Here is a 24,146-nt window from a genome sequence, read left to right as displayed (position 1 = left end):
GGGGAATCAGCAAAGAGGAGATCCATGCATGGTTTGGGGGTGGCATCACTGAGGCCGCAGTGAGGCGTTAGAATAGAAGCAGTGCGCATATACGTAATACACCATGTGGAGAGATAGTAAGTACACTGTACGAGAAGGCGCAGACTGAACTACTACTAAGCGCTACCTTGAACGGAAATTCAGGGCCGCAAGGATGGTGGTGGGAAAAACAGTGAATAAGTACTGGTTGGGGAGCTGCTCAAGTTCAACTTGTTAGGAGCGAGCCAACACTTTGCGCAAAGGTGGAAAAGTGGCAAAGGGTACCAAACAAAGGACTTGAAGAAAATAGAGCGTGCGTAGATCTCGTCGACAATGTATTGTATATATCATGTAGATACAAACACATCTCAGACGCACGGTATCTATATCAGGTTGGAATGTCGCCGACATGACCTGATAGCGACTTGTCAAGCGCTGCTGAACCAACCGATTTGACTGCAGATAGACACGCTTATAACCTGTGAACGGATGGACAACGAAGCGTGTCAGAAATCGAGGGCAGGTGGGCCAAATCATGATCTGTTAACTCAGCAAATATTCAGTCAGTATGTTGCGAGTGCGACGGAAAATAAATACACTCACCCTGACATAACTATTAAGCAATTGCATCGAAGACAGGACGTAGCTATAAGATTATGATAGTTATAAGCTATGAATAGATTGTCCATTCTTCCGTCAGAGGATAAAGATTGATAGCGGATCAATGTACAGACGTCGTGACGAGAACTGATATATTTGGTCGGAAGTGCTTGACCTCGACAAAGAAGCGATTCGCTCATGTCTAAACAACGGACGCTTAGTAGCTTAAATCAGCGAGGCTCGAGCTTACAACAGGATAAACTCGCTCACATTCTAAGAAAAGCGGAAAATGACTTCTAAGGTACATTGGAAACCTCATGATCTGGAAAAAGTGGGAAAAGACCTCGATCAGCACGGCTCGAGCCCGAAGGAGAACGAAAATACTCACGAGATGCGAACATTAGACTCACTATCATCATGCGAACAATGCAAAACCGTTTGGGCCAGAATGTTCCATAATGTGATGTGTCAATAAACAAAGTCCGCAACGTATTAAATGTCACATGTTGATGTGACGCGTCCAAAACTTCCATTATCCATCACACGTCCATCACATACTCCCTTGTCACTACATATTGCTTCTTTATCCATGGCGGTGGTAACACGATCGATGAAGGAAAAAATGGATAAAGCCACCTTTTACATCTTAATACACACGAAACAGGTGAGCGAGAGCCTCTATTTTGATAAGTACTGACAATTCAATAGAAAACGACACTCAAAGGCTGTGGTACAAGAAGGCCAAACATTGTACACATTTACAAACGCCCTCTACCAGCCAACTCTGTCTCGCGCGGAACAAGGAGCGGGGTACACATGAAACGTCCTGTGGAGCCATTGGTAAGTAGACCGCACGTGTCGTTTTCCAAACAACTGACATCAGCAAGGATGAAGACACGGCTTCCAATACTTTGGGATCGGAAGATGGCTTAGTTATTATTGCTACACAAGAGAATTCCGGAGATGGAATGGGACAGGATGAATCATGTGAAGCGATGGTGAGCTGCTGGTATCTTTGTCCAGGCGACGCTAATTCACCAAACTCTTTTTAGATGGATGCCACGAACGGAAGTCTGTACGCTCGTTCGGACAGTTTGGTTAGTACACATACACCAGAAGCTTCCGTGGATGGAATGAGGGAGCATGAATCTAATGAAGCTATGGTAAGCTGCTTGGACTTTGGTGCGGGCGATGCTGATACTCCACCCATTTCAGATGGATGCCATAGATCCGATCCAGCACGCTGGGCCCAGCGAGTTCCCTATTAAAAAGGAGGAACATTACCATGAGGTGATTAAGCAGGAACCTGCTTATAATGCGTCGTTATTGTCCTCTATAGTGAGTCTTGGCAATCATTATCTGGACTTGACTGATATATGAAAGGATCAGGACACACGCTCCATCGCTATGCAGGTTCACAGAAGTTCCAGCCCGTCCGTCGTCAAAGAGGAATCGAAGGAGATGGAACGTGCTCTCATGTTTCACCTGATGGGGTGTATTGCCCGTCGTTAGTTCACTTCTGAAAAAGTATTTCATAGCTTTGTACACAACCGTCTGTTACTGTTACATTAACGAATATATGATACTTTGCGCTATAGAAGTCCGGGCGTTACATGAGATATTGAACATTTCAATATATTGTCTGGTATAATCGTATACGGGCGCGCAGATCTACTGCAGAGCGTATGATATCCTGTCAATGCCTTGAACTGCTTTAGATGAAGGACAACAATATGAAAGATGCAGACTCATGTCTGGACATGTGCTCATCCTTCTGTACTTATTTTCAGGGACAGAGATACGGAAAATATCTTATATAAATGTCTGATTTTGTAAGAGTGCCAATACAACCAAACGACCGCAGGTCATCGCTTGTATTTTTATAAGTACTAAAGAATAAATAGAAAGCGTTACGGACACCATCTGTATCAACATATAATATAATGCATACACCTGTTGGGGGTTTTGACCGTGTTCCTTGATCTATCTACATGTCCATAATACATCCATTTAAATGTCCTCTCTTTTTCTCCAATTCTCTATAATACTCGCGCATCTCCTGAGTGTATTATGCTTCTGGACGTCCTTCATCTCTTCCTCTAGCCAAGCCGACTCCGTTTAATCCGACCCGGCATCTTATCTATCCAATCGTCTGGCCTGCGATCTAAGACGATCACTTCATCGTCGTCATCTGTTCGTCCGCGTTTCGTCCTATTCGGCTTGTCGACCCAGTTAGAAGGCTTGTGATCTAAAACTAACACGTCGGAGGAGGAGTCAGAAGATTCAGACCCGGTGTCGGATGCGTGTCATCGGAGGAGCCAGAAGATTCGGACTCCGTCCCAGATGCATTGGCATCGGAGGAGTCATAATATTCAGACTCGGCAACGGCTTGTTCTTCCGCATTAATTCGAACTGTTGTATTAACGCTTGAGTACAGAAAGAAAATACATAAGTAAAATGATCGCTTACCATAACTGCACAGCTGTTGACATGCGATGCACGCTTCGCCCGTTCGTCCTCGGCAAATCCTTTTTATGTCCTTGCAGTGATTGCAGCGCGGACGCATTTTGCGAACCGCGCGCATTACGGGGGTTCGCCTTGGGGGAGGTCCTAATATTGTGAACAATTGTAAGTGAAGAGGGATGCAGAAGTACGGCGACGGCTTACCTGGTAACAGAGAACAACGGTCGCAGCATCTTCTGCATGGTGATGAGGAAGAATACGCATAGCATGGTACGTTGTCAGCCATGCAGGATGCACATCCCGGCTCCATCAAGGTAAGCTTGGGCGCCGTAAACATGGATGTGAGATGAGAAGTTGGAATAGAGAATTGGTGGGTCGGCAACGAGCCTTTCAAGAGTTCACGAGAGTAATAAATGTCCACAGTGGACGTTCCAAAATCCGTCTATTGTATTTTTGCACCCGAAAATATCCACAGTGGCCGTCCCAGATTCCATTATGCTACACAAAATGACAGTAGACACAATTTCACAATTATGTCCATCACGCAACATGTGGATATATAATTTATTGTAAATCTGAGCTCGACCGCTATTTTATACATAAATGTATTAGCATTCCGATGCGATGGGTATATTTCAATCGACTTTATGAAAATCACATATATATGACGTTTACAGTTTGATATCGGAGGACATCTTAGTCGTTTACGGTACGCGACAAGCTTCAATACATTGAATGAGGAAGAATGAGGCTTGTAAAGCAATTGTGATTGCTGAGATTTTGGTCGAGGCGAAGCTGATGAGCCAAACTGATTTCAGATGGATGCCGCCGTAGACATCATTCAGGACGCCCGTTCGGACAACTCAGTTCGTACCCTATACCAGAGGCTTTGGTGGATGCAGTGAGAAAAAATGAATCTTATGAGGCGATGTTGAGCCCATGCACATAATAAAATAAGAACCGAAGTAGATGGAACTGTTTCAGATGTCTCACTTGATGGCATGTATTGCAAGTCGTTAGTCCATTGCTCACAAAGTATTCCATAGCCTGGTACACAAAACTCTGTTACTGTTACATTAATCAATACATGATGCATTCGTGCTATAGCAGTGCACATATCACATGGGATATTGAACGTCTAAATATACTGTCCAGTATTGTAGGATGAGGGTCCGTAGATCTACCGAAATGCGCGTGATGCCCTTTCAACTCCTGGAATCGCTTCAGATGGTGGACAACAGTATACGACATGCGTACTCACGTCTGGACCAGCCTGTATCAATCAAAAAACTTGGGATTGACCTTCTCAAGACCGCTGCAAAACCAGAGAAATGCTTCTACCAAATTATTGTACCTTCCTGCATCCGTGGAATCTTTCACAATCCATGCCACGAAGTCCTCATAGCTCGCCAAAGATGCTCCTTCGCCGATCTCGTTTATCATTAACTGTCGAAATCCTGGGTTGTGCCACATGCAAAATACCGCCTTGAAAATGAACCCAGCGAATGGACATTTTTCACCTTTACGGTACGAAAAGCCTGCATGGCATGCTGGTTCCTCCCCGTTTCTGTTTCGCGATTGGGGAAGGCAGCATTGAAAACAATAAGTGTAGCGTTCGAATGAGAAGCTCAATTTGAAAGCTCCATACAAATCCATCGAAAGAACGGTGTCCATGGTGCACCTGTGATTGGCTGCTGGGACAAGACAACCGCCATTACCAAAATGTGACGGACACTTGTCCTTTAAGACCTTCATGTACTTGTCCAGGCGGGCAGTGCTGGAGAGACGGTTATGAAGTGAGGTGTTTACTGCGCTCGCTCGTGATACGAATGTACGAGACACACTGGGAAGCGATGAGGTCGATGGAGTCTCGATATGGACGGCCCTTCCTAGAGATGGCTGCGATTTGGTCTGTCAAAATAAGTAAGTATAATCGCATGGAATTTTAACACATGCATACCGTATATGACTTGTCTGAAGATTCACCATTACCCTAAAACAGGTACAGAATCAGCTCCCGTACGATATCACACATAATACATACTCACCTTACCATGGATTTCCTCCATGGAGTCGAGCATCAAAGCCTGAAATGAAGTGAGCTCTAATGCACCCGCGTCGTACAAAGCATCGCTCGACTGAGAAGGCTGTGGGGTGATCGTGTGGGACTGTACAGTTCGCATATAAACATACAATAGGATTGTGGGTATATTTAAAAACTCACAATCATATTCATCGAAAGAAGCGACGACACTGGCACAAATCCAGTAGATAAGGGCGGAGGAGCATGCGTGGGTGCTTGAAGCATAGATCCACTTGCAAAAACTGGGGTGACTGCATGCTCGGATGCCTCGGGTGGCCTGAATGGGTTTGCTATTGCCTGAATGGACAATCGCTGCATGACGCTGTTCGGATCACAAACGTCGCAATGGATCCCTGGAGGGTAATCCGTGCACCGCACAGCGAGGTTGTGGCCATCCATGCAGGTCATGTTGGCGAAGCGCCGACATTCCGTACCGTGTACTAGATCGTCCAACTCTCCGATACATTGATCAGTCGGTGGTCCTCTGTATGTCTTCGCTCGTCTGTCAGTAAGGAAAAATACGTGAGACTCCTTTCCGTCTCTGCCTGCACGACCGAGCATCTGGTTGTTGACGAGAAGGCCGTACGAAGGTTTAAAGATCACAACATATCGGACGTGAGGCCTGTCCATACCCTGGGCAAATGCTGTGGTGCATGCCATCACCTTTGTATCGCCTGAATCCCACCGAGAAAGGTTAGATGCTCTGCTATTTCCAGCCTCCCAGAGATCGCTATGATAAACCGCACAATTGGCCTTCACTGCGAATGCTTGTGCGTCCCCCTGGGAGCCGCAGAAAACCAGAATACGTTCCTCCTCAGCAAGTAGTTTGCATAGAGCGGAGACGAGGTGTCCCAGAGACTGCATGGCCGCGATAGGCTGTATTTGTATGACATGCATCCCGATCTCTGGACGATTTGTATCCGACCGAACTTGCGTGACGATGCCAAGATGCAATCCAAATGGTTTGATGAAATTTGCGATACGGTGCGGTGGTCCCGTCCCTGTCATAAGCACAATCCTGATTAGCGTCTTTCCGAATTGCTGCGCGAGATTTTTCCATGGAACAACTCGTCCTGGATGACAGTTCATGATGTCGTGGAATTCGTCTACAAACACCCTGTTGAACTTCCGTCCGAGTGGAGATACAAGGAAGCTATCGTTAAACCATTAGCCATGTCCAGACCTTATAGGTTTACAGCTACCTTTCAAACGGATGCGACGAGCAATGCTCTACCTGCACGAACAAAATCTGTGCATTCTCCGGAACGACCTTGGAGACGCAGTAGTTGTGGCAACGTAGTCCAGTAGACGCGGTAGCCATGAACTGTTGGTCCAGCAGAGCTACGAACGGGCACACCACAATAGACCTGGAATTTTCATCCATCACTGATGGAATCATCCACGACATGCTCTTGCCGCCTCCTGTCCTCATCGTGATGACGAGGTCCGTATGTGCTGACATTACTGCCATTAGCATGTCCATCTGATCGGGGGTCTTTTCTGTTGCACTATCGTCCTTCCTGATGTGTCTGATCGCTCGTCTAATGTTCTCTTGAACGTCCTGAACGGCGCTTGGGGGCGATGCTGGTGTACCAAAACTAGTGACTGCACGTTTTGATGGGCTGCATTCGCCAGAAAACAAGCTAGCTGCATCGATCGGCATCTGTTGGACTGATGCTGCGGTCTTACGAAGACGTTTGATAGGCATGTTCTCGTCTGGGCTCGAGTCCTCACCGCTGCTAGAGAGGCTGATGACCTCCACAGGCACCTGGGGTACTGATGTTCTCGACCCACGAAGGCGTTTCAGCTGTATAGTATCAAGACTGGACAACTCCTCGTCGCTGGAGATATCCATCACCTCCGAAGACAACCTGCGAACGTGTTTCGTCGATTCCGCGACGCGTTCTAATGATAGTTTGACCCGTGGTGCGTACTTCCGTGCGCGGTGTGCAGTTGGTGTGACTGGGTATGAACCGGACGTAGATGGGATGGAATTGTGATGCGAGACACTGCGAGGCGCGTGTTTTCTTCTGGACGCTCTAGCTGGATTGGCGAATGCTCGAGAATGGATGTTCTCATAGTCGCCACGCTTCCGTTTCCCTTTGATGTCTGCGATAGGAGATATAGACGACGACATGACGCCATCAACCAATGGAGGTTCTGGTGTTTCATAAGCTCTGCCCTTCCCTTTGCGATCTTTGAATGGAGGAAACTCGGACTGATGCGTTGTTGGGACCACGTCGGAGAATGTCGTGGACCCTTCTATGTATTCGGTCTGTGAGATGCTCGTTATCGACGATACTGGGAGTGGGGAGTCCGAAAGCATTTCTCCGCATTGAATATAACCACTTGCAGTGGGCGACACAACAACAGGGGACGCGTTAACTGGCGCATTCAATCATTTTTTAAATTGCATAACATTGGAGCTCGGACTCACCACTGTTGTTATTGTACCCACTGGGACCTGATGAGGAAGCAGGGTCTCGCCGGATACCTGCAAAGCTAATGAGATGTTGGTGTCGATACAACGCATAGTGGTGCTCACCTTCGCTTTCTTCATAGAACATGGCGTCCAAATTACTGCTCAAGTGAAACGATCCCCCGTTCCATGTTGTTGGAAGTGGCGATGAAATTTCCGGTGCATCATCTGTCGCGTCTTTTAGCTGTTTGATTATGGCTGTAGAAATTGTGTCCTTCAAGACGTCAGTGCGGTGTGCGTCCAAAAACTCTTTGATAGTTTCTTGCGTGGTCTTCTTGACCACATCTGCGATGGCCTGGAGCGTCGTCCCGTTAGACATATTCTTGTGCCTGATTCTTATTGCCTCTGGAGGCGCAAGGGGGCCAAGACCAAGGACACTGTGCCACTGATCTCCAAGCCATCTGTGCTTGCACATGCTGTTGTTGGACAATCTAGGGACGACTCCTTGGACGATGCCGTAGTGTGTATGGTCCACACCAGTGGAGTGATCTGCGGATTCAGCGAGGATGTTGTCGGCTTGATCATAAGAGTCGTCTGGAGCGATGAATTCACGACCAATGGTAATCGCGCCCTGGTGGAAATCCCTGACTCCCCATCGACAGTCGAAGTAATCATGGTTCCACTGCTGAATGTTGGCGGAAAACCTTGTAGGACTTGTCCTCACGCCCTCACCGACGCAGAGGTACCTAACATTACATGAATTCATGTGTAAGAGTGGTTTCCATAATCATGGATGGTTCAGGACAATGCTCACGTTCTGTACAGATGCTCGGCCTCTGCTCCATATGCAACCCCAGCAAGGATGGCTTCGGCGGTGCGCAACCCCCCTGCAATCATTTCGAGCACCAAGAATGCGATGTCCTTCGGAACGAACCCTGGGGTGCATGAGTCTCGATCAGTAATGCCGGTCCTTTTGCTGTAAGCTGTCAGGAGGAACATCTCCATCCCCTGCATGAAGAGGTTGCGATGCCTGTCCGAATTGCTGATTTTGTGGTCTACGAACTGGGTTCCGCGACATGAGATGTGAGTGGTGATGTACAGAAGATGGTAGATGGGCTCCCAGACGCATGACGAGCGTCTGAGCAGATCCTTGATGCCGGGGATGTTCCATGCGATTCGTCCTGCGTTGTCGACCATTGCCAGGTCGTAGTGATCAACCAAGTAAAAGAACATGGCGTGGCGATTTTTAAAAAAGGGGTCCTCCGATACGAGCGAATAGCCACGAGTAGAGTTGGTGAGGTCGTCCTTGACCTGCTCTGGCACCATCTTCAACATGAAAATGTCATTGGTGAGGGCGGAATAGCGCGACTTTGACACCTGGAGGAGCCTTTGTATCCCGTCTCTCAGCTTGTCCATGTGCATGGTGTGGACGCCTATCGTGATGGACTTGACGTCTGGATCGACATAGACATTGGGTTCTCTGGTTTGACTAAACACCAAAGAGGACGCATATTGCTGCATCTCATAGATGATGTTGAACGTAGTCGGACGGCCGAGGCGTAGCACCCGATCATGAACACGAGCAACGCGGCTTGAGATAAAAAGGCATGATAAGTGTATCGAAGCGAATGAATGGGGAGACTTGCTCACTCATGGTCGTCTGAATGTACTGAGTCCGTATCCTCGTCTTTGTCCATCAGCGCCTCAAGGAGGGATGTGACGTTGCAAAGATATTTAAACTTTGCAAGATCTGGTGTGAGGACGGACGCTTCACAGAAGTTTCCGTCCGCACGCAACGCCCTGAGCCAGATGGCTCGTTTGATAGGGTTTGCCCATCGCTGGCCCACGCACAAATCTGGATCGGTATCGACTAGGGACCACGCCAAATTATGGTAGAAAATCATCCTCTTTCGTGGGGAGGCATTCTCGTCGCCCAGCACAGTCACAAGTTCCTCGAGACACAGGGTCTGCGCAGCAGACAGCTCGAACGAGAAATCCAATGGGAATCCGAGGTGAACGCGCATGATCGCCCTCATGAATTGAACAATGAAGCCTGGATACTCGACGTTTTCATCCGACACAGGCCTCCAATGATTGTCCCTATACGCGTCCATCACGGTCAATAATGGAATTATTATGGTGCGATAGCACTGCTCACGTTTCTCGCGGTATTGCGTCACCATACAACAGTATTTTAGACAGGCTCAACCTATGAGGATGACCATCCAAGATGGTCGATGCCCTAGCCATGTGGTCTTGCACTGCAGCAGCGAGACGGGTCAGAATTCCGCCAAATTCATCATCGCTATGCTTTTTTTTGATTTGTTCCGCTGCCCGCCTCCGGGCTGGATTCATCCGGAGTTCTACCTCGAACCTGTCCCAACCCATGAAGCGTATCAGGGGAGTCCTCTCCCGTTCGGTATTGGCTGGAACGACCAATGAAAGCTCAACTGCAGGTAGGAATGTAGCCTTAAGCGTGGATTTGAGATTGGGTCTCGCAGATGGAATGACGTTTTGCCCAACCTCGAAATACGAGTTGCCAACAGCAGTAAAGATATGTTGGACCAGACAAGACCGATACTGGATCTCCTGTAAGCCGGTAACGCTGTGCTTCTCTCTACTATGGCGCTGAATGGTTCCTAAATCCTTCACGGCATACACGCAATCAGCGGATGCAGTGCATGAAAAACCTTCAACGGGGGACGCAATCATCTGTACAGGTGGTCCACCTGCTGTTGGTAGCTTGACATGCTCTGGCTTCTCGTAAACATTTGACCGCGAACAATAGTCCAGGAATGACTCCATGGTGGATGAAGGTACCTAGTAGTTACGTGGGATGCCCATGTCAAATTAGAGTGCGGCCGTACAAGGGATGAACGTACCTGATACGCATGATGGTGCTTTTTCCTGTGTCCAGAAACCATCCCGGAGGTCAATGCGACCTTGCACGAGTAGCAGATAAGGAACCTCAAATGGCTGTGAAAGCACACGCCGAGAGAATCTAGAACCTCGTTGGACATCAAGTAGTCTACTGATGGCGACAATGAGACAGTGCTGGAGTCCATATCAAAGGAAGGATCTGCGTATGCGAGATGGACGCTACGTTAAGCGGTGACCTTGAATTTTCATTATATGTATGTTCACCTCTGCTGCAGACATCCTCACGGGATGGACCTTCTGGGACTAAATCGTCGGACCAGACATCCTCTGGGCCTTGATAAATGGGTAAACATGTGACAGCATAATATGACGTGTTAAGACTGACATATGAGGTTGCCAGTCCCATCGCGGACACCGCTGTCCTGATCGAGAACCTGTTTGGAGGCCACAACTATTGAGGTCAGTGCGACTTGATGGTGGCTCGATCTGTAATGAAACTTACGACACTCAGGAGCATCAAAGACCTTGATTTTGACTGATGCGTTGTGTGCGACGTTGATGTGCTTCTGAATAGCTTCACGCTTTTTGGAAATGAACTTACACTCCGGGAGCGGGCACGAATAATGTCCATCGGATTGGCCTACAACGTACTCGTTCCCACCAATCAGGAATGGTATAGGGACGGAGTGGTAGCGGTATCGGTGCTTTCGCGCGATGTCGCAGGTCGGGAATGGTCCCATGCCGCATCCTGGGTGGTCACAGACGTCGTTGTCCGACATTTATATCAGTAAGCAGAGTATATGCGATGATAGATTGATAGATGTGATACTTTATCGTTGGATGGCGGATGAATGGCGCTGGCGAGGTTTTATAAGACTTCAAACATACGGGCCTGCACCTGCAGGGACGAAAAAAAATGTGAAGGCGTGGCATGGTAAAAAAAAACGATGGACTAATGACAGCATTTACGAAAATATCAAGACGAAAACGAGACATGGTGATCTCGACGTACAGTGATCGGAGGAAGGCGATTGCAATTCTGTTTGAGCACTCATGATATGTTAGGTTAGATCATTATACATAGAAAATAAAGGTTGATGTCACCGGAAATGAGTCTTCTCACTCGAGGTTCATCCACATAAAGACACGTACTTGTCTTTATCTAGTTAATGCGATCGAAGCGCCCCCTAAAAAAAACTCTTCAATGTTGGAATGAATGGAGGGTACAAAAATGAGACGCAATGATCGGTGACATTTGCATTATGGTCCCGTGTCCAATCATGTTCCGGGCGGATGGGACTCTAATGGCAGCCGTGAACATCGGATGAAAATAAATGTCGTTCGTGGATATGCGCATTGCGCCCAATGGCAATGGTGGAGTAAAGCTATTTTTAGACAGTTAAAGATTTGGCATGGGCAGAGCCCATATCCTTTACACTGGTTGCGAATATCTCACCAGAATACCTCAATAAGTAGTCACAGCTCGTGTACGACTCATTGCATCGATCGCCAGGAAGTCCATACTTGGACACGTCCTTGGCCCAAACAGGGATGGACGAATGATATACATGAGCCGTCGACCCTGCTGAAAAAGATCGAACGGCACATGCTAGTGTCTCAGTAAGGGCTTCATAGATCAACAGGCGACCTAGAACATGCAGGCATCTCAGATGCTTCCAGGCATGCGGACGTGTTCTCCCATGAACTGATATCTGTGGCGCAGAGGTGATAAAGAAAATGAGTTTAATGACCTTGGATGTATTTTCGTCGCTTGCGAAGGATGCCAGCATCACTGACAAGCATGTCGACATGTGATGGAACGTCCGCAACACAATGCAGCTGACACCTGCAGCCATTATCTGGTCTTTGAAATCAAGGATGGTCCAAAATAAAACGATTGAATATGTCCAGGAGCTTGTTCACCAGCTCCCGACCTTTCTATACATCCATTATATGACACCTGGAGCTGACTCGATCTTCAGTGAGATAGATGCACCAAAATGAAATGATCTCTTTTCATGAATCATATACGACGCATGACTTCAAACCGATGTGCATCAGGACAGCGATGAACAAGAGCAGTAAAATAGAACGCTCCAAGGTATATTATGATCTATATACGCGGGTCAAAGTCGCTGGTGATGACGTGGATAAAGAGACATAAAAGAAGCAGTCACGGCCTTGATCATTTTCTTCAAAGCGCCGATAGCAAGAAGAAGGCAAGTTTTTAAGTGATCCTGCTGTCACTCGAGTCACGAAAGCCTGGTTTTTATTTTAAGACTCGTAAATATACGAGTGTAAAGACTGAGAAGGAGCTCACAGAAAGCTGCTGGAGATTCACAATATGACTAAGTCCATCACAAGCGACTCGGACAGGGTGATGCCTGAAATTCTAAATAACGCCGAAGATACTGGATAAGTGAGGTTGACGCCTATGGATCTAAATAAGGGAGGGTGACGCCTAAGATATTGGACACAGCGAGGGTGACGGGGTGACGCCTATAGATCCAAATAAGGGAGGGTGACGCGTAAGATACTGGATACAGCGAGGGTGACGGGGTGACGCCTAAGATACTGGATACAGCGGGGGTGACGGGGTGACGCCTATAGATCCAAATGAGTGAGGGTGACGCCTGAGATACTGGATACGGCGAGGGTGACGGGGTGACGCCTAAGATACTGGATACAGCGGGGGTGACGGGGTGACGCCTATAGATCCAAATGAGTGAGGGTGACGCCTGAGATACTGGATACGGCGAGGGTGACGGGGTGACGGGGTGACGCTTGCGGCAGTTCCAAGAGGACATAATGGCGGATGGGAAAAAGAAGCGAGGGTGACGGACAGCCACTTACGACACCTCATGGGAAAAGAAGGGGTGACGCTGACAGCGCCAAGGGCAAAAATGGCGGATGGGAAAAAAAAAGTGAGGGTGACGGACAGCCACTTACGTGATGGACTTCCATTTATGGACGGGGTGACGGGGTGACGTTTACAGGGGTGCGCCCGTCGCACCAAATAGATAGAAAAAAGTTTTGAACTTTGTAACCTATTTCTGTTTTGACCATATAAATATTAGGACCGTCACTACGCCAAGCACTGTAGAGTTCGGACCCCATGATATCGCGTCAACGAACAGGATCGAGACGACACGTAGGCATGCCATGGAAAACTACGAGAAGGACCTCAAGGCTGTCCAGGAACTTGAAACGAAGCTCGGCGTGACTTGTAGATGGGAACAGGAAGACCAGGAGTGGAAAGATGTGGGTCGTCTAGTGGCAAACCGAAAGTTTCAGCGTGCGCTGGACCATCTGGAGGGTCTGGTTGTTGCTCAAATTTTTGAACTTTCGAAGATGAATCAAGCGGGGACGGGTGAGTTTTGATGCTTGTGTCTTACTCAATATTGATGGCATTGTCAGGCTACAAACTGCGCAAACACATTGGCAAGGCGCTGCAAGTACGGTCAGCGGCCATTCGGACGGCACTAGACAGGTACAACACTGCTGCTCGAGCACTACGCCCCCCGCGTGCCTCCCTTTCATGGGAGGAAGTCGTTGAATACGCCTTTCTTTCCGACTTCGATCTCCTCCGTGACGCACGTCAAGACATATCACAACGTCCTTGGGCAACACCCACCGGACGCCTGACCATGGATACATATTTCAAGACGCGCCGTGCCCGTGAGGAAATACAGCGTCTCGACATCGAAATCAGACGTCTAGCCACTTACCTACACGACGAGAGCCGGTACCTGACAGAGTGCGAGAAGCAGCTGCAAACTTTGCACCCCGGGCTTGCTCATCAAGTTTCCTTGCACCGCAAGATTCGCGCGCGGTTCGCTGGACACCACTATCAGCGCCTGCATGATATCAGTATGCTGGAGGGCTTTACAGGATCCATCACGCTGGGTGAGAGTGTTGAACGAGGACCGGGAGCCAGCGCAAGCTCCCCTATAGTCTGTATTCCTGCGCAGCTGGTTGCTGATGGGCTTAGCATGGTGCCTGAAGGCGAGGATGATGCACTGGAGGACCTTGAGGACGATGAGAATGCTGACGTGGATGGTGAGGAGCATGCTCGCGTTCTCGAGAGTATTCTACAGGTGACCTTAGATGTTTGAATGTTTGAGCTCATCATAGGGATTGCATTTTGGCTGTAGAACGACGTAGTACATCATTATATACATGTAATACTACCTATGCAAAAAAGTCCGCCTCCAATCTGTGCACATCCACGCGAAATACACGAGCTCGCTGTCGGCAACAGCGAGCACGAATGATTGGTGCTGACGTGGCCTCGCCCATTACATCCGACAGCCGGCGGCATTCTAAATGAGCTAATATTAGCACGCGGGGTACGGAGATAGGTGCCGACACTGCTGGAACACCACCAGTACTCTCTTTGCACCACTGAAGGCCCCTCAGTATCCAGCCTTTATTCATTTGGCTGGGGATAATTAGAAACACGTCGTTTTAGACCCGCCAGCACACGCAGCTGTCATATCTTATTAGATCAGGTACGTGGGAACCACAGGTGACTCCGAAACCACCGATGTGCGGCTGCCATAAATAACAGTCAGTTTTCACTGGGACTGATGTGGCGCCGCGGTCACGTGGTGTGGCTGCTTGGCTTTGTTGCTCACTGCGGTCACCGCTCAAGATACTATTACTCTTGTTCTCAATGTCAGATGTACAAACTCAATTGCATTGTCTTGGGCGATAATCCCAGCCATACATTTGAGATCAAGATTGAACCAACAGAGAGTGTCAGCGCCCTCAGAAAGGCCATCAAGGACGCGAAGAAGCCACATTTTGACCATGTTGCTGCTGACGATCTTGAGCTATGGAGGGTGAGTGATCTGATGCCTACGATTGGATGCTGATGATCTGATACTTTGAAAGGTCGACCTGCCTGCCGACGAGGTGCCCAAAAACCATACACTTGACCCAATGGAATCTCTATCACCTGTGGATGAAATGGTTGATATTTTTCCCAATGGTCCTCGAAGCAAGTGTCTGCATATCGTTGTCCAAGGCCCACCTGCCGGTGAGTTGTCTTTCGATATTGCCATCCTTTCCTCCCTACTGACCGCGGTCTGACTTAGTGTCTTCTGGACCGCTCCACCTCCGACTCAACTGGATTGTCTTGGGCCATGGTCCTAGTCATACATTTGAGATCAAGATTGCACCAACAGAGAGTGTCAGCGCCCTCCGAAAGGCTATCAAGGACGCGAAGAAGCCACATTTTGACCATGTTGCTGCTGACGATCTTGCGCTATGGAGGGTGAGTGATCTGATGCCTACGATTGGATGCTGATGATCTGATACTTTGAAAGATCGACCTGCCTGCCGACGAGGTGCCCAAAAACCATACACTTGATCCAAAGCAAAGCCTGTCAGCTGTGGCTAAATTGTCCAAATTTTTCTCTGAACAACCCAACGAAGAACACCTGCATATCGTTGTCCAACCGCAGCATACCGGTAAGTTGTTTGTCAGTTTGCCACCCATTCCTTGAAAACTGATCTGCATCGCGTCTGGTTATTAGTTCCTGTAGTGCCACGCATTCCACTTGTTGATACACAGTTGGCTTATCTCAAGAAGGCCTCAGGTGCTCCGTCAGCTGGTGCAAAACCGGCCTCATTCGCTGCAACACAGGATAAGGAAGAGTACCTTTGCAATCGTCCTCGCAGGGCCGCGGACTCTCTTCCAGTTACTCTTCTCGAGCCTATCTTTGGCGAATTTGTGGATGATTGCCAAAATTATCAACCAACTGACTACGATAACGACTTTGTTTGGAAACTTTCGGAAAATATGTCCTCCTTCCATCCCGATGAGCTCACGCGCATGAATGTATTCAGGCATCTGCTCCGCGGCTACGGTATCATACTCCATTCCTCTGCGATTGGCTCGACAAAATATTCGACTGACGGACATCTTTTGTCCGCCGACGGAAATTTTGTGCAGGTGATATTGGAGGGGAGAAATGAGATCGGAAGCGGCGGTGCCGAACCATTCGCGGAGTCAATATTGTACTACCACAAGATTCTAAAAGAGTCGAACGCTGGAGTAGAGAAGTTTCGGTCTGTACTTCCATGCATCCATATCATTGTCTTCGGTTAGTTCATTTCATCAGATTCGTTGCTAAAGCCCTTTATTGACCACAACTAGGGGCATGCATTGGCTTTGCTGGCTCTGTTTTCATCGAAAAAGTCCAATGTGATGTCCTGGCCCCTATCATTCCTCTGTTTTGGCATTCAACGGACCTCCGTATGCAAGAGATGGCGGCTCGAACTTTCGGAGCTCTCAAAATTGCCATCAAGAAACTCACAAAGCTGTACTCGAGTCCAATTATCCATCTCAAAGCTGAAGATTCTCTACGACATCCCTATCCTCAGACATATACCTCTTCAAGCGGTCACATTCAGGAATTCTCGTATGACAAGACTCAGATGTTCAGGGATCGACGTATCTTCTTTGGGAAAACCGTCAATGACGCAGCTGAGTGCAAGATATGTATCAAGTTCGTCAGACACTATTCCCCTGAGGCCCACAGATTCTGTGCCAGCAAGGGGCACGCTCCGGATCTTATCGCCTACGAACCTTTAGCCGGCGGCTGGAAAATGGTGATTATGGATGCGCTTGATATTGATGAGGGTCTCCTCGCGCAACGGCCTGGCTCATATCGACCGCTGAGCGCGATGGCTGTTTCGGAACGCCTGCCACTGAAGGAGGCCATCACGTGTCTTATCGAGGAATTACACAGATACAACGGCGGCTACGTTCATGGCGACCTTCGGGATACCAATTTCGTTGTGGGAGACGACAATCAATTCATGCTGTTCGATTTCGATTGGGCTGGACCGATCGAGAAGGCCCATTATCCTATGCATGTTAATCGGACGGATATTCGACGTCCTGAAGGCGCGTGTGATGGGAAGAAGATTGTGGCGAAGCATGACTTGGAAATGCTGAAGTATCTGTTTCCTGAGCAAGATGGTCGGGAGCCGGTTAGGAAGCGCCCTCGGCTTTCTCTTTCTACTGGTGAAGGGTCGTCAATTTGATCCATTTGTGTTGGATGTACAACATTGACCGGTATTCCTTTCTTTCATTCGTCATCACGGACTCTGTAGTGTACTTCATAATCTCATTGTATCACACTGTTTGCACCTAAGCGATTCTTTCCACAACGCTGAGGCCCAGTGAAAACTGACTATGACGGGAGGAGTCGTGGTGTGACGATAAGTGATTTTGTCAGCAGCTTGATAGAAAAACATATGAGAACATGATAAGACACGTAGTGAGCGAATCCGCACATTTCAATATATGCGGGGGCGGGTTTCCTCATGCACATAGGTGCTTTTTTAACGTAAAACATATTTGCGCATTTGAACGCATATACTCGTTCCCCTTGCCAGATGGTTGAAAATGTGCGCAAATATGCTCGAATAATATTAGGCACTGTAGCAATGGTGGTACAAAAGTGGTACAAAAAAGCTCAAAAACACATAGCGGCTTGAAAACATGACACGCGCGGACAACGGCTCGAAAGCACTCGAAAACATTGTAGGAAATGTGTATGTCGGATCGTGCTGAATCTAATAGAGACATCCTTCGGAGACAGATTTAGTCCATGTATCAGAAGCGACCTAGTAGATGAGACTTACCTTACGGGAGATTCACTAGTAGAGTTGGCTGTCGCAAACTGCTTGCCCCCCGAGGTCCAGAACATCCAAGAATCGTTGGTAACCTGTTGCAAGCGAACGGTTAAAACAACGTCAACAAACAAAAAAGGTCACGCAACAATAGAGTGGCCTCAGTTTTATATCATCCCGCTGTTCTAAACTCGTGTGGTCAGCGCAATCATACCGTCGGATAAGCGACATGTGAGACACTCACAGGGCAGAGCCAGTGGAGGAGAATAGCGAGACCTTTAACTCGGAGGTGGGAATGTGGTGGGGAGGAAGAAGGGTGGGGAGAAAGAAGGGTGGGACAACAGAAATTTGGCCCCAACAATTTATGTTGCTTTGGGGTGCCGCACGACCTTCGTAGCTTGCACAAGTTGCAATGACATTGATGCAAAGTTTGTGTTTGCGATGTGCAGTTTGCGCTTTGCAATACGGAATTTGTGCTATTACATAGCTTGATACGAAGATGTTATGCAATGCGAACTTTGCAAAGCTAATAAATGACGAAAATATAAGAAATGAGCACACCCTGGCACAGTACTAATACGGTAATTCACGTCTCAGCACATATAGACCTCTCCCGTCATAGTCAGTTTTCACTGGGGCTGAGGTACAGTTCACATTTACTTTCCACGCTGTCTCTCACTTGCATTGTTTCGTCTCTAGACATGTCTCTTAGGTTCTACTTTTTACAATTTGATTCGCTCATAATTCGTCGTACAATACCAGTTTGTTTTGTTTTCATAAAGCTATCTTATATGACACTCCAGATGCCACTTTTAATAAATTGCACGACACAACACTGAGTGCGTGACAACGCTACTTCATCCAATCTTCAGTGCATTCATAGATGACTGAAAATCATACAAGCAGTCTGAGTTGAGATCACATGCTCGAAATAGGTTTAGTAGATCGTACCAAGTGCGTGGTTCGAATGACAGTATTAAGATACAGCAGCGGAGATCGAGTCATGGAACCTTTCGAAACATGTAATGCAGGCCAACCAACTTCGTGCCAGAGTAAGTCCAGGTAGTAAACGATTCGCATGCTCGAGATCGGTTAAATCGTATCAAGTTTGTAGTTTGTAGTTGTCTCGAGTCGTCGAGCACCGCAAGCAAAGCGTGACGCACCATAAAGTTAAATGCAAAGCGAGTGAAGCACATGAACTTGAAGCGGAGGAAAATGAGGGGAAATACTAGTATTAGTAGAGGACAGCTTTTATACATGCATTGACAACGGAACAATTGTGAGATATCCGACGATCCGATTGCGGGCAGGGCTCCTTATCTCAAGCTCCACGTCCGCCGTCTGAACATTTGAAGATCACGGAGAAGGCATACACCCTGTCGCAGTTTTGAAGATAGGTGTCCTGTTGAAGACGATTGAAGGGCCCTCGTATACCAGTGACGATCAGCGAGGATGGCATAGAGATTCTACGAGAACCTGGCAGGCTGGCACCGTTCAGGTAAGACACACCTCCGGTATCCAACACACTTCGCACACTTACCTGGATTGCATCTACCAGTTGGTTTAACACAGTGAGTAATACTACAAATGACACGTGTCTTCGATTGTTCAATAACCACTTCCAATAGGTCACGAACTACCCTCCTGTCATCCCATTCGCAGTCAACGACAGCGCTCCGGGCCGCCTGAAAGACACGGCCACAAACTTGAAGAATGGGCAAGGATTCACCGTGAACATCATCAGCAAGGCATTTGTCAAGAACGCAAATGCAACTGCTATAGATGCTCCTCGCAACTTCGACGAGTGCACCTTCATAACACGATATATGCGCTAACAACGACGCGTTCAGGTGCAAATAAGAGCCTCGCGCGTCAAGGAAAGCGCTTTTAGCATGGAATGCGAGGTAATCTCATTTCACGCCAAGCCTGCTCGCTCGCTAACAACGCCACCTCCCAATAGCTCTACAGATCAATAGACATCGCCCACCAGTCACAGGCGAGCACAACAACACGCTCATCCTCGCGCACGTCATGTACATCCACGTCCGCAAAGACGTGCTCACAGAGAAAGGTGTCATCGACCTATGTGAACTCTTCCTCAGGAAGGGTGGCTACAAACGACTGCATGCTTTTTCATCCTCCTTCTTCACACCATGGCTCTGAAGCTTGCGGAGTGCACTATTCAGTTCGCTGATACCCTCACATTCCTTAGACGGGCCAGTCATGAGTCTACCTTGGATGACGCCGGCTTCGATCAGACCTGGTACTCTACATTCTCTTCGTCTTTTCATGTAACCACCGGCGTCGTGCGTAGGTTCTGCTTAATACCGCCTAAACCTCTGCCACCCATAGAATTATTATTCAAAATCCCCCTTGGTAGATTTCATATCCATCGGTGCATTTTCACCGCTTGGAACTAGACATACATGTCTCGTCAACTAAAGACCAAGACTGATACATAGATTGTCTGACACATAGAACACTAAGTTAGTTAATATGATAACGAACACCGCAGCATGAGAATAATGCTCAAAACCGCTCACACTACAGTATGAAGCGTAGATTAGTATCCTGAAAAGGCAGTGTTAATCTGAATCCACCACACTACAAACGACAAGTGCTTACGATGTAGTGCGAGCTCGACAGTTGCGGCTTCTGTTGATAATGATGCTTCAAAATGGCCCTAACAGACTTGAGCAGTTCTTGGTAACTTTGTACTGGCTGCTTTGCTGTGCGCCAAGTCAGTCTCAGGCAACAAGACATAGAACTCCTGACCAACTTAAAGATGTAACGAATGCCTATCCGTGTCTGTCAGCTACAAAGAGGTGTAGAGATTTCAGTGAAATGTCGCTCACGTAGCTCATAGCCCCAACAGCCATGCCACCCTGCGTTGTGTCAGCACTGGTTTGATCATCACGACAACCAGCAAATGATATCTAGATAGGAACAAGCGGCAGAAGCACACAGCACATAACGGCAGGACGTCACTTACCACGTCAGCATTTGTGGCCTTCTGTGCTTGAGCCTGGCGAGCGATGTGGTTCCCCTTGAGGCGCCCATTCGAATGATACTGCAAGATGATCAGTCCGAATACTGACTGAATCAGGTATCGTGCTCACGATGTATGGCAAATCTGACAGTCATGGACTTTCAGTCAGCTCTTATCATTACGAAACAACGTACTTACCCAGTGCCGTTCCGGAGTGACAAGACTAGGGGAATCAATGAGATTTGTCAGATGGGCCGGTACATTATGAAACGATCTCACGTCAAAGACAGCCTGGATGGATGGGGTTCTATTAGTTCCGAACAGCAAGGCTTAGTTATCACTTACAGTCAGACGGCAGCCTGTTGGCAACGATTTGACCTGTGGAATCTATCAGATCAGTGCGTTTCTCCTATCGTGCGACAAGTGTACCATGATGCGGTGCATTTCCTGCATTGGAGTTATAAGCATAAACAGGTTGAAAATATAAAGTCCTCACGTCATCAACAATCATTCCGGCTTTCTTGTAGTCGACAGGGTATATAACTGTGCATGATGAAATCTAATGATGTTCTAAAGAAAAGGGAATGTCCCTTTACCTTCATCAAGTCCATCAACTTCGTCCCCATCCTTATCCGGAACCTGTCCTCCGTGACCCGAGTCTAGACAACAATGAAGATATTATATTCGAAGGTTCGAAAAGATAACCTACAGTGGAAAAATAACGCATCATGAGGATGAGCGTCATTCACAAGCCAACGCATCGCATCGAGAATGTTTTTCCTTGTGGGCATTTGCCTCAAATTATCGGTGTCATCGACCAACATTACAATATCGCCATCTTTGTAGCCCCAATTGGCTAGGGCAAGGTATGAGCATCGACATCGCAACGGTCGACGAACGAACGTACATGTTAAAAACCGCTTTACATTGTGTGCATCGTTGACACAGCCCCGAAGCTCGCGTCGTTGACCTTTGTAGTTGATTCCGATCTAAAAAAGGACTCAACTCGAATTTTCGATTAGTACTATATCTTCACTCACGCAGAGTGCTTTCTTCCGCCCGGTGCATTTCGAATATTGAAAATGAACATGACCGTTATGATGCACGACCTGTTGGTGAACATGTGACTGCACCTGCTGCTGAGGTTGAATTATAGGCTTATGTGCACTACTTGCCGAGTTTACGCGCGATCGGTGACCGTGACCTGAAGGACCTGAGTGTGGCGTTGGCGGACGTAGATGTTGTGAAGAACGTGAGCGGTGCAAATTTCGCGTACTGCTTGCGGATGAAGGCTGTGTGGGTGGTGCGAAACGGAGCTGCTGCGAGGTGGTGCGACGAATAGTCTGAGTTGCGGTAGAAGTCGGATGAGAATGTTGGTGATGTCCGTGTCTGTGAGATTGACCTTGGGTGTGAGTGTGAGTGCGAGTGCGAGTATCAGTGTAATTATTTCTGGATGACGGTTGGACATTTGATAACTTTGAAACAAATTGCGGAACGGGCATGGGTGGAGGAGGTGTCAAACGACGAGACATTAATGGGTGAGGTGGATGTAGAGACATATAGGGAGACTGGGGCGGTCGCGTTGCATGCGGGATTGGTGGGGGAGGTGGGCGCCCGCGAGAAGGAAAGCCCTCATGAATAAGCGAAGGGAGATTCTCACGTGAATACATGCTGTGAACAATGAAGTGATAAAGCGGTAATTTGAATAAGTACCATATGAACATGAAATTTGATTTGAAGCTTACCGGGGACTGTGGGGAAATATAATGTGAACTTGTCAACACGTTCATTGCAGAAAAGCTGAAAAAAATACTTTGGTGACGCTGATCGTGGAACGTCGGGCAGACCGAGCGGTACGAATGGCTTTGGGAACGGATCATGGGATCGATGAAGTTCTCTGTGATAATCATTCTTTATCAATGACGACTTGCTGTATCATGCAGATCGTTGCGTACGTCACTGGCGGAATTCCAGGGCTATAGGATCACCCTTGTCTATTGAGATCGATGGAGAACAAGCGTATGATAACTCACGATGGCATTGGAAATCTGGGATTTGGAGAACGTCGCCGATCTTGGGCGGCGTCGTTGCCGCGCAGATCCCACATCATTGTGTTGACTTGGGTATACGACTTGAAGCGCGGGAAGAAGAGGAATGCAGGACAGCCTGGCATGGCAGAGATCACGGTGAGCACATTGCAGCACAAAGCTTATATAGTCTAATGAATGCTTGAGGGACTTACAGTGAGGAGGAAACCCAAGAAGACCTGGAGAGGGAGGTTTGACAGGGAAAGGGCCAACTCGGACAAAAGAGCATCTCAGCAAGAATAGTGCCTTTATTTGACCGGACTAGGCCAGCTGCCTAAACCCGCCAAGGACATCTAGTTTTGGAAGTGGCTCAGAGGCGAGCTCAGGGGCTGTGAGGCCCGCGCGCTGACTCGGACGGGACTCACTCAGAAAGCACTACCAGTCACCGAATTCGACTCAGCGCTGGCACTGCCGAGTAATGCAAGTACTAATGTCCTTGTCAAGTTGAAGGGCATTGTCGTTCAACGTTCAACGGCGATCTATAAGATGATGAGTCACGTGTCAATGAGATGAAATTATCAAACTAACGCGCAGTGCTACGCAGGATCCTCAGAAAGCTAACTGAGTGTGCTCCAGAGTACGCAAGCTCAAGTGTTGTCACGATATCTTATAGCTGCCTGCAGATCGGTCAGACTGCGGATGACTGCAGGATTGGAAAATGCACTCCGGCCCTAAATGATGGTTTCCCAGCGTCTTTCTTCTTTCCGTGACCTTGCCGTGACCGGTTACCATAATATTTGCCTCTGCTCCATCTCAATACGAATAGTGCGGGCTGGATATTCCTGCTGTTGTTCGCGTCGACAATTTGTACTCTTTTGTCTAGCATCTGCGCAATGTTGTTGAGTCTCTGTGATCGGCATGTGAGAATGAAGGAGTCACCAGCCGGCCATGAATGACACTGCAGTAAATGCATGATAGTAGCCATCGACTTGTGATCTCGTAGTATGCTATACCAACAGC

At 47.9% G+C, this 24,146-nt stretch overlaps 5 protein-coding genes across 5 annotated transcripts; 3 read left to right on the top strand and 2 right to left on the bottom strand.

Annotated features, from left to right (window-relative positions):
* Positions 1-1,207: 1,207 nt before the first annotated feature.
* Positions 1,208-2,130, top strand: HD556DRAFT_1314835 (uncharacterized protein; the record flags this gene model as incomplete). Its single annotated transcript, XM_041301015.1, has 6 exons — positions 1,208-1,282; positions 1,327-1,458; positions 1,506-1,616; positions 1,671-1,781; positions 1,834-1,956; positions 2,002-2,130. 6 exons carry the CDS (start codon positions 1,208-1,210, stop codon positions 2,128-2,130), a joined length of 681 nt encoding a protein of 226 aa, XP_041152251.1.
* Positions 2,131-4,359: 2,229 nt separating this feature from the next.
* On the bottom strand, positions 4,360-11,203 carry HD556DRAFT_1314833 (uncharacterized protein; the record flags this gene model as incomplete). Its single annotated transcript, XM_041301014.1, has 15 exons — positions 4,360-4,648; positions 4,763-4,992; positions 5,042-5,074; positions 5,130-5,249; positions 5,306-6,317; positions 6,409-7,549; positions 7,602-7,658; positions 7,710-8,329; positions 8,398-9,174; positions 9,234-9,683; positions 9,742-10,403; positions 10,466-10,662; positions 10,728-10,796; positions 10,849-10,914; positions 10,966-11,203. 15 exons carry the CDS (start codon positions 11,201-11,203, stop codon positions 4,360-4,362), a joined length of 5,961 nt encoding a protein of 1,986 aa, XP_041152250.1.
* A 2,389-nt stretch (positions 11,204-13,592) lies between these two features.
* On the top strand, positions 13,593-14,578 carry HD556DRAFT_1250885 (uncharacterized protein; the record flags this gene model as incomplete). The annotated part of the gene is made up of 3 exons (XM_041298970.1): positions 13,593-13,682; positions 13,752-13,837; positions 13,954-14,578. Coding segments are annotated over 3 exons (801 nt in total), but the record flags the coding sequence as incomplete, so codon positions are not given.
* A 4,557-nt stretch (positions 14,579-19,135) lies between these two features.
* HD556DRAFT_1540341 (uncharacterized protein) lies at positions 19,136-19,945 on the top strand (the record flags this gene model as incomplete). The annotated part of the gene is made up of 4 exons (XM_041309741.1): positions 19,136-19,162; positions 19,232-19,341; positions 19,669-19,681; positions 19,739-19,945. The coding sequence occupies 4 exons, from the start codon at positions 19,136-19,138 to the stop codon at positions 19,943-19,945; spliced, it is 357 nt and encodes a 118-aa protein (XP_041152248.1).
* Positions 19,946-20,714: 769 nt separating this feature from the next.
* On the bottom strand, positions 20,715-23,272 carry HD556DRAFT_1435363 (caspase domain-containing protein; the record flags this gene model as incomplete). Its single annotated transcript, XM_041305418.1, has 14 exons — positions 20,715-20,831; positions 20,966-21,046; positions 21,103-21,203; positions 21,298-21,322; positions 21,445-21,477; positions 21,529-21,546; positions 21,596-21,642; positions 21,696-21,758; positions 21,809-21,955; positions 22,007-22,088; positions 22,140-22,770; positions 22,845-22,850; positions 22,913-22,996; positions 23,133-23,272. 14 exons carry the CDS (start codon positions 23,270-23,272, stop codon positions 20,715-20,717), a joined length of 1,575 nt encoding a protein of 524 aa, XP_041152247.1.
* Between the last annotated feature and the right edge of the window lie 874 nt (positions 23,273-24,146).

Source organism: Suillus plorans (assembly GCF_016647745.1).
Source record: "Suillus plorans strain S12 chromosome Unknown HD556scaffold_130, whole genome shotgun sequence".
NCBI classification, from domain to species: domain Eukaryota; kingdom Fungi; phylum Basidiomycota; class Agaricomycetes; order Boletales; family Suillaceae; genus Suillus; species Suillus plorans.
The sequence above is the reverse complement of the archived record's forward strand: the minus strand, read 5'-3'. Positions and strand labels throughout refer to the sequence as shown.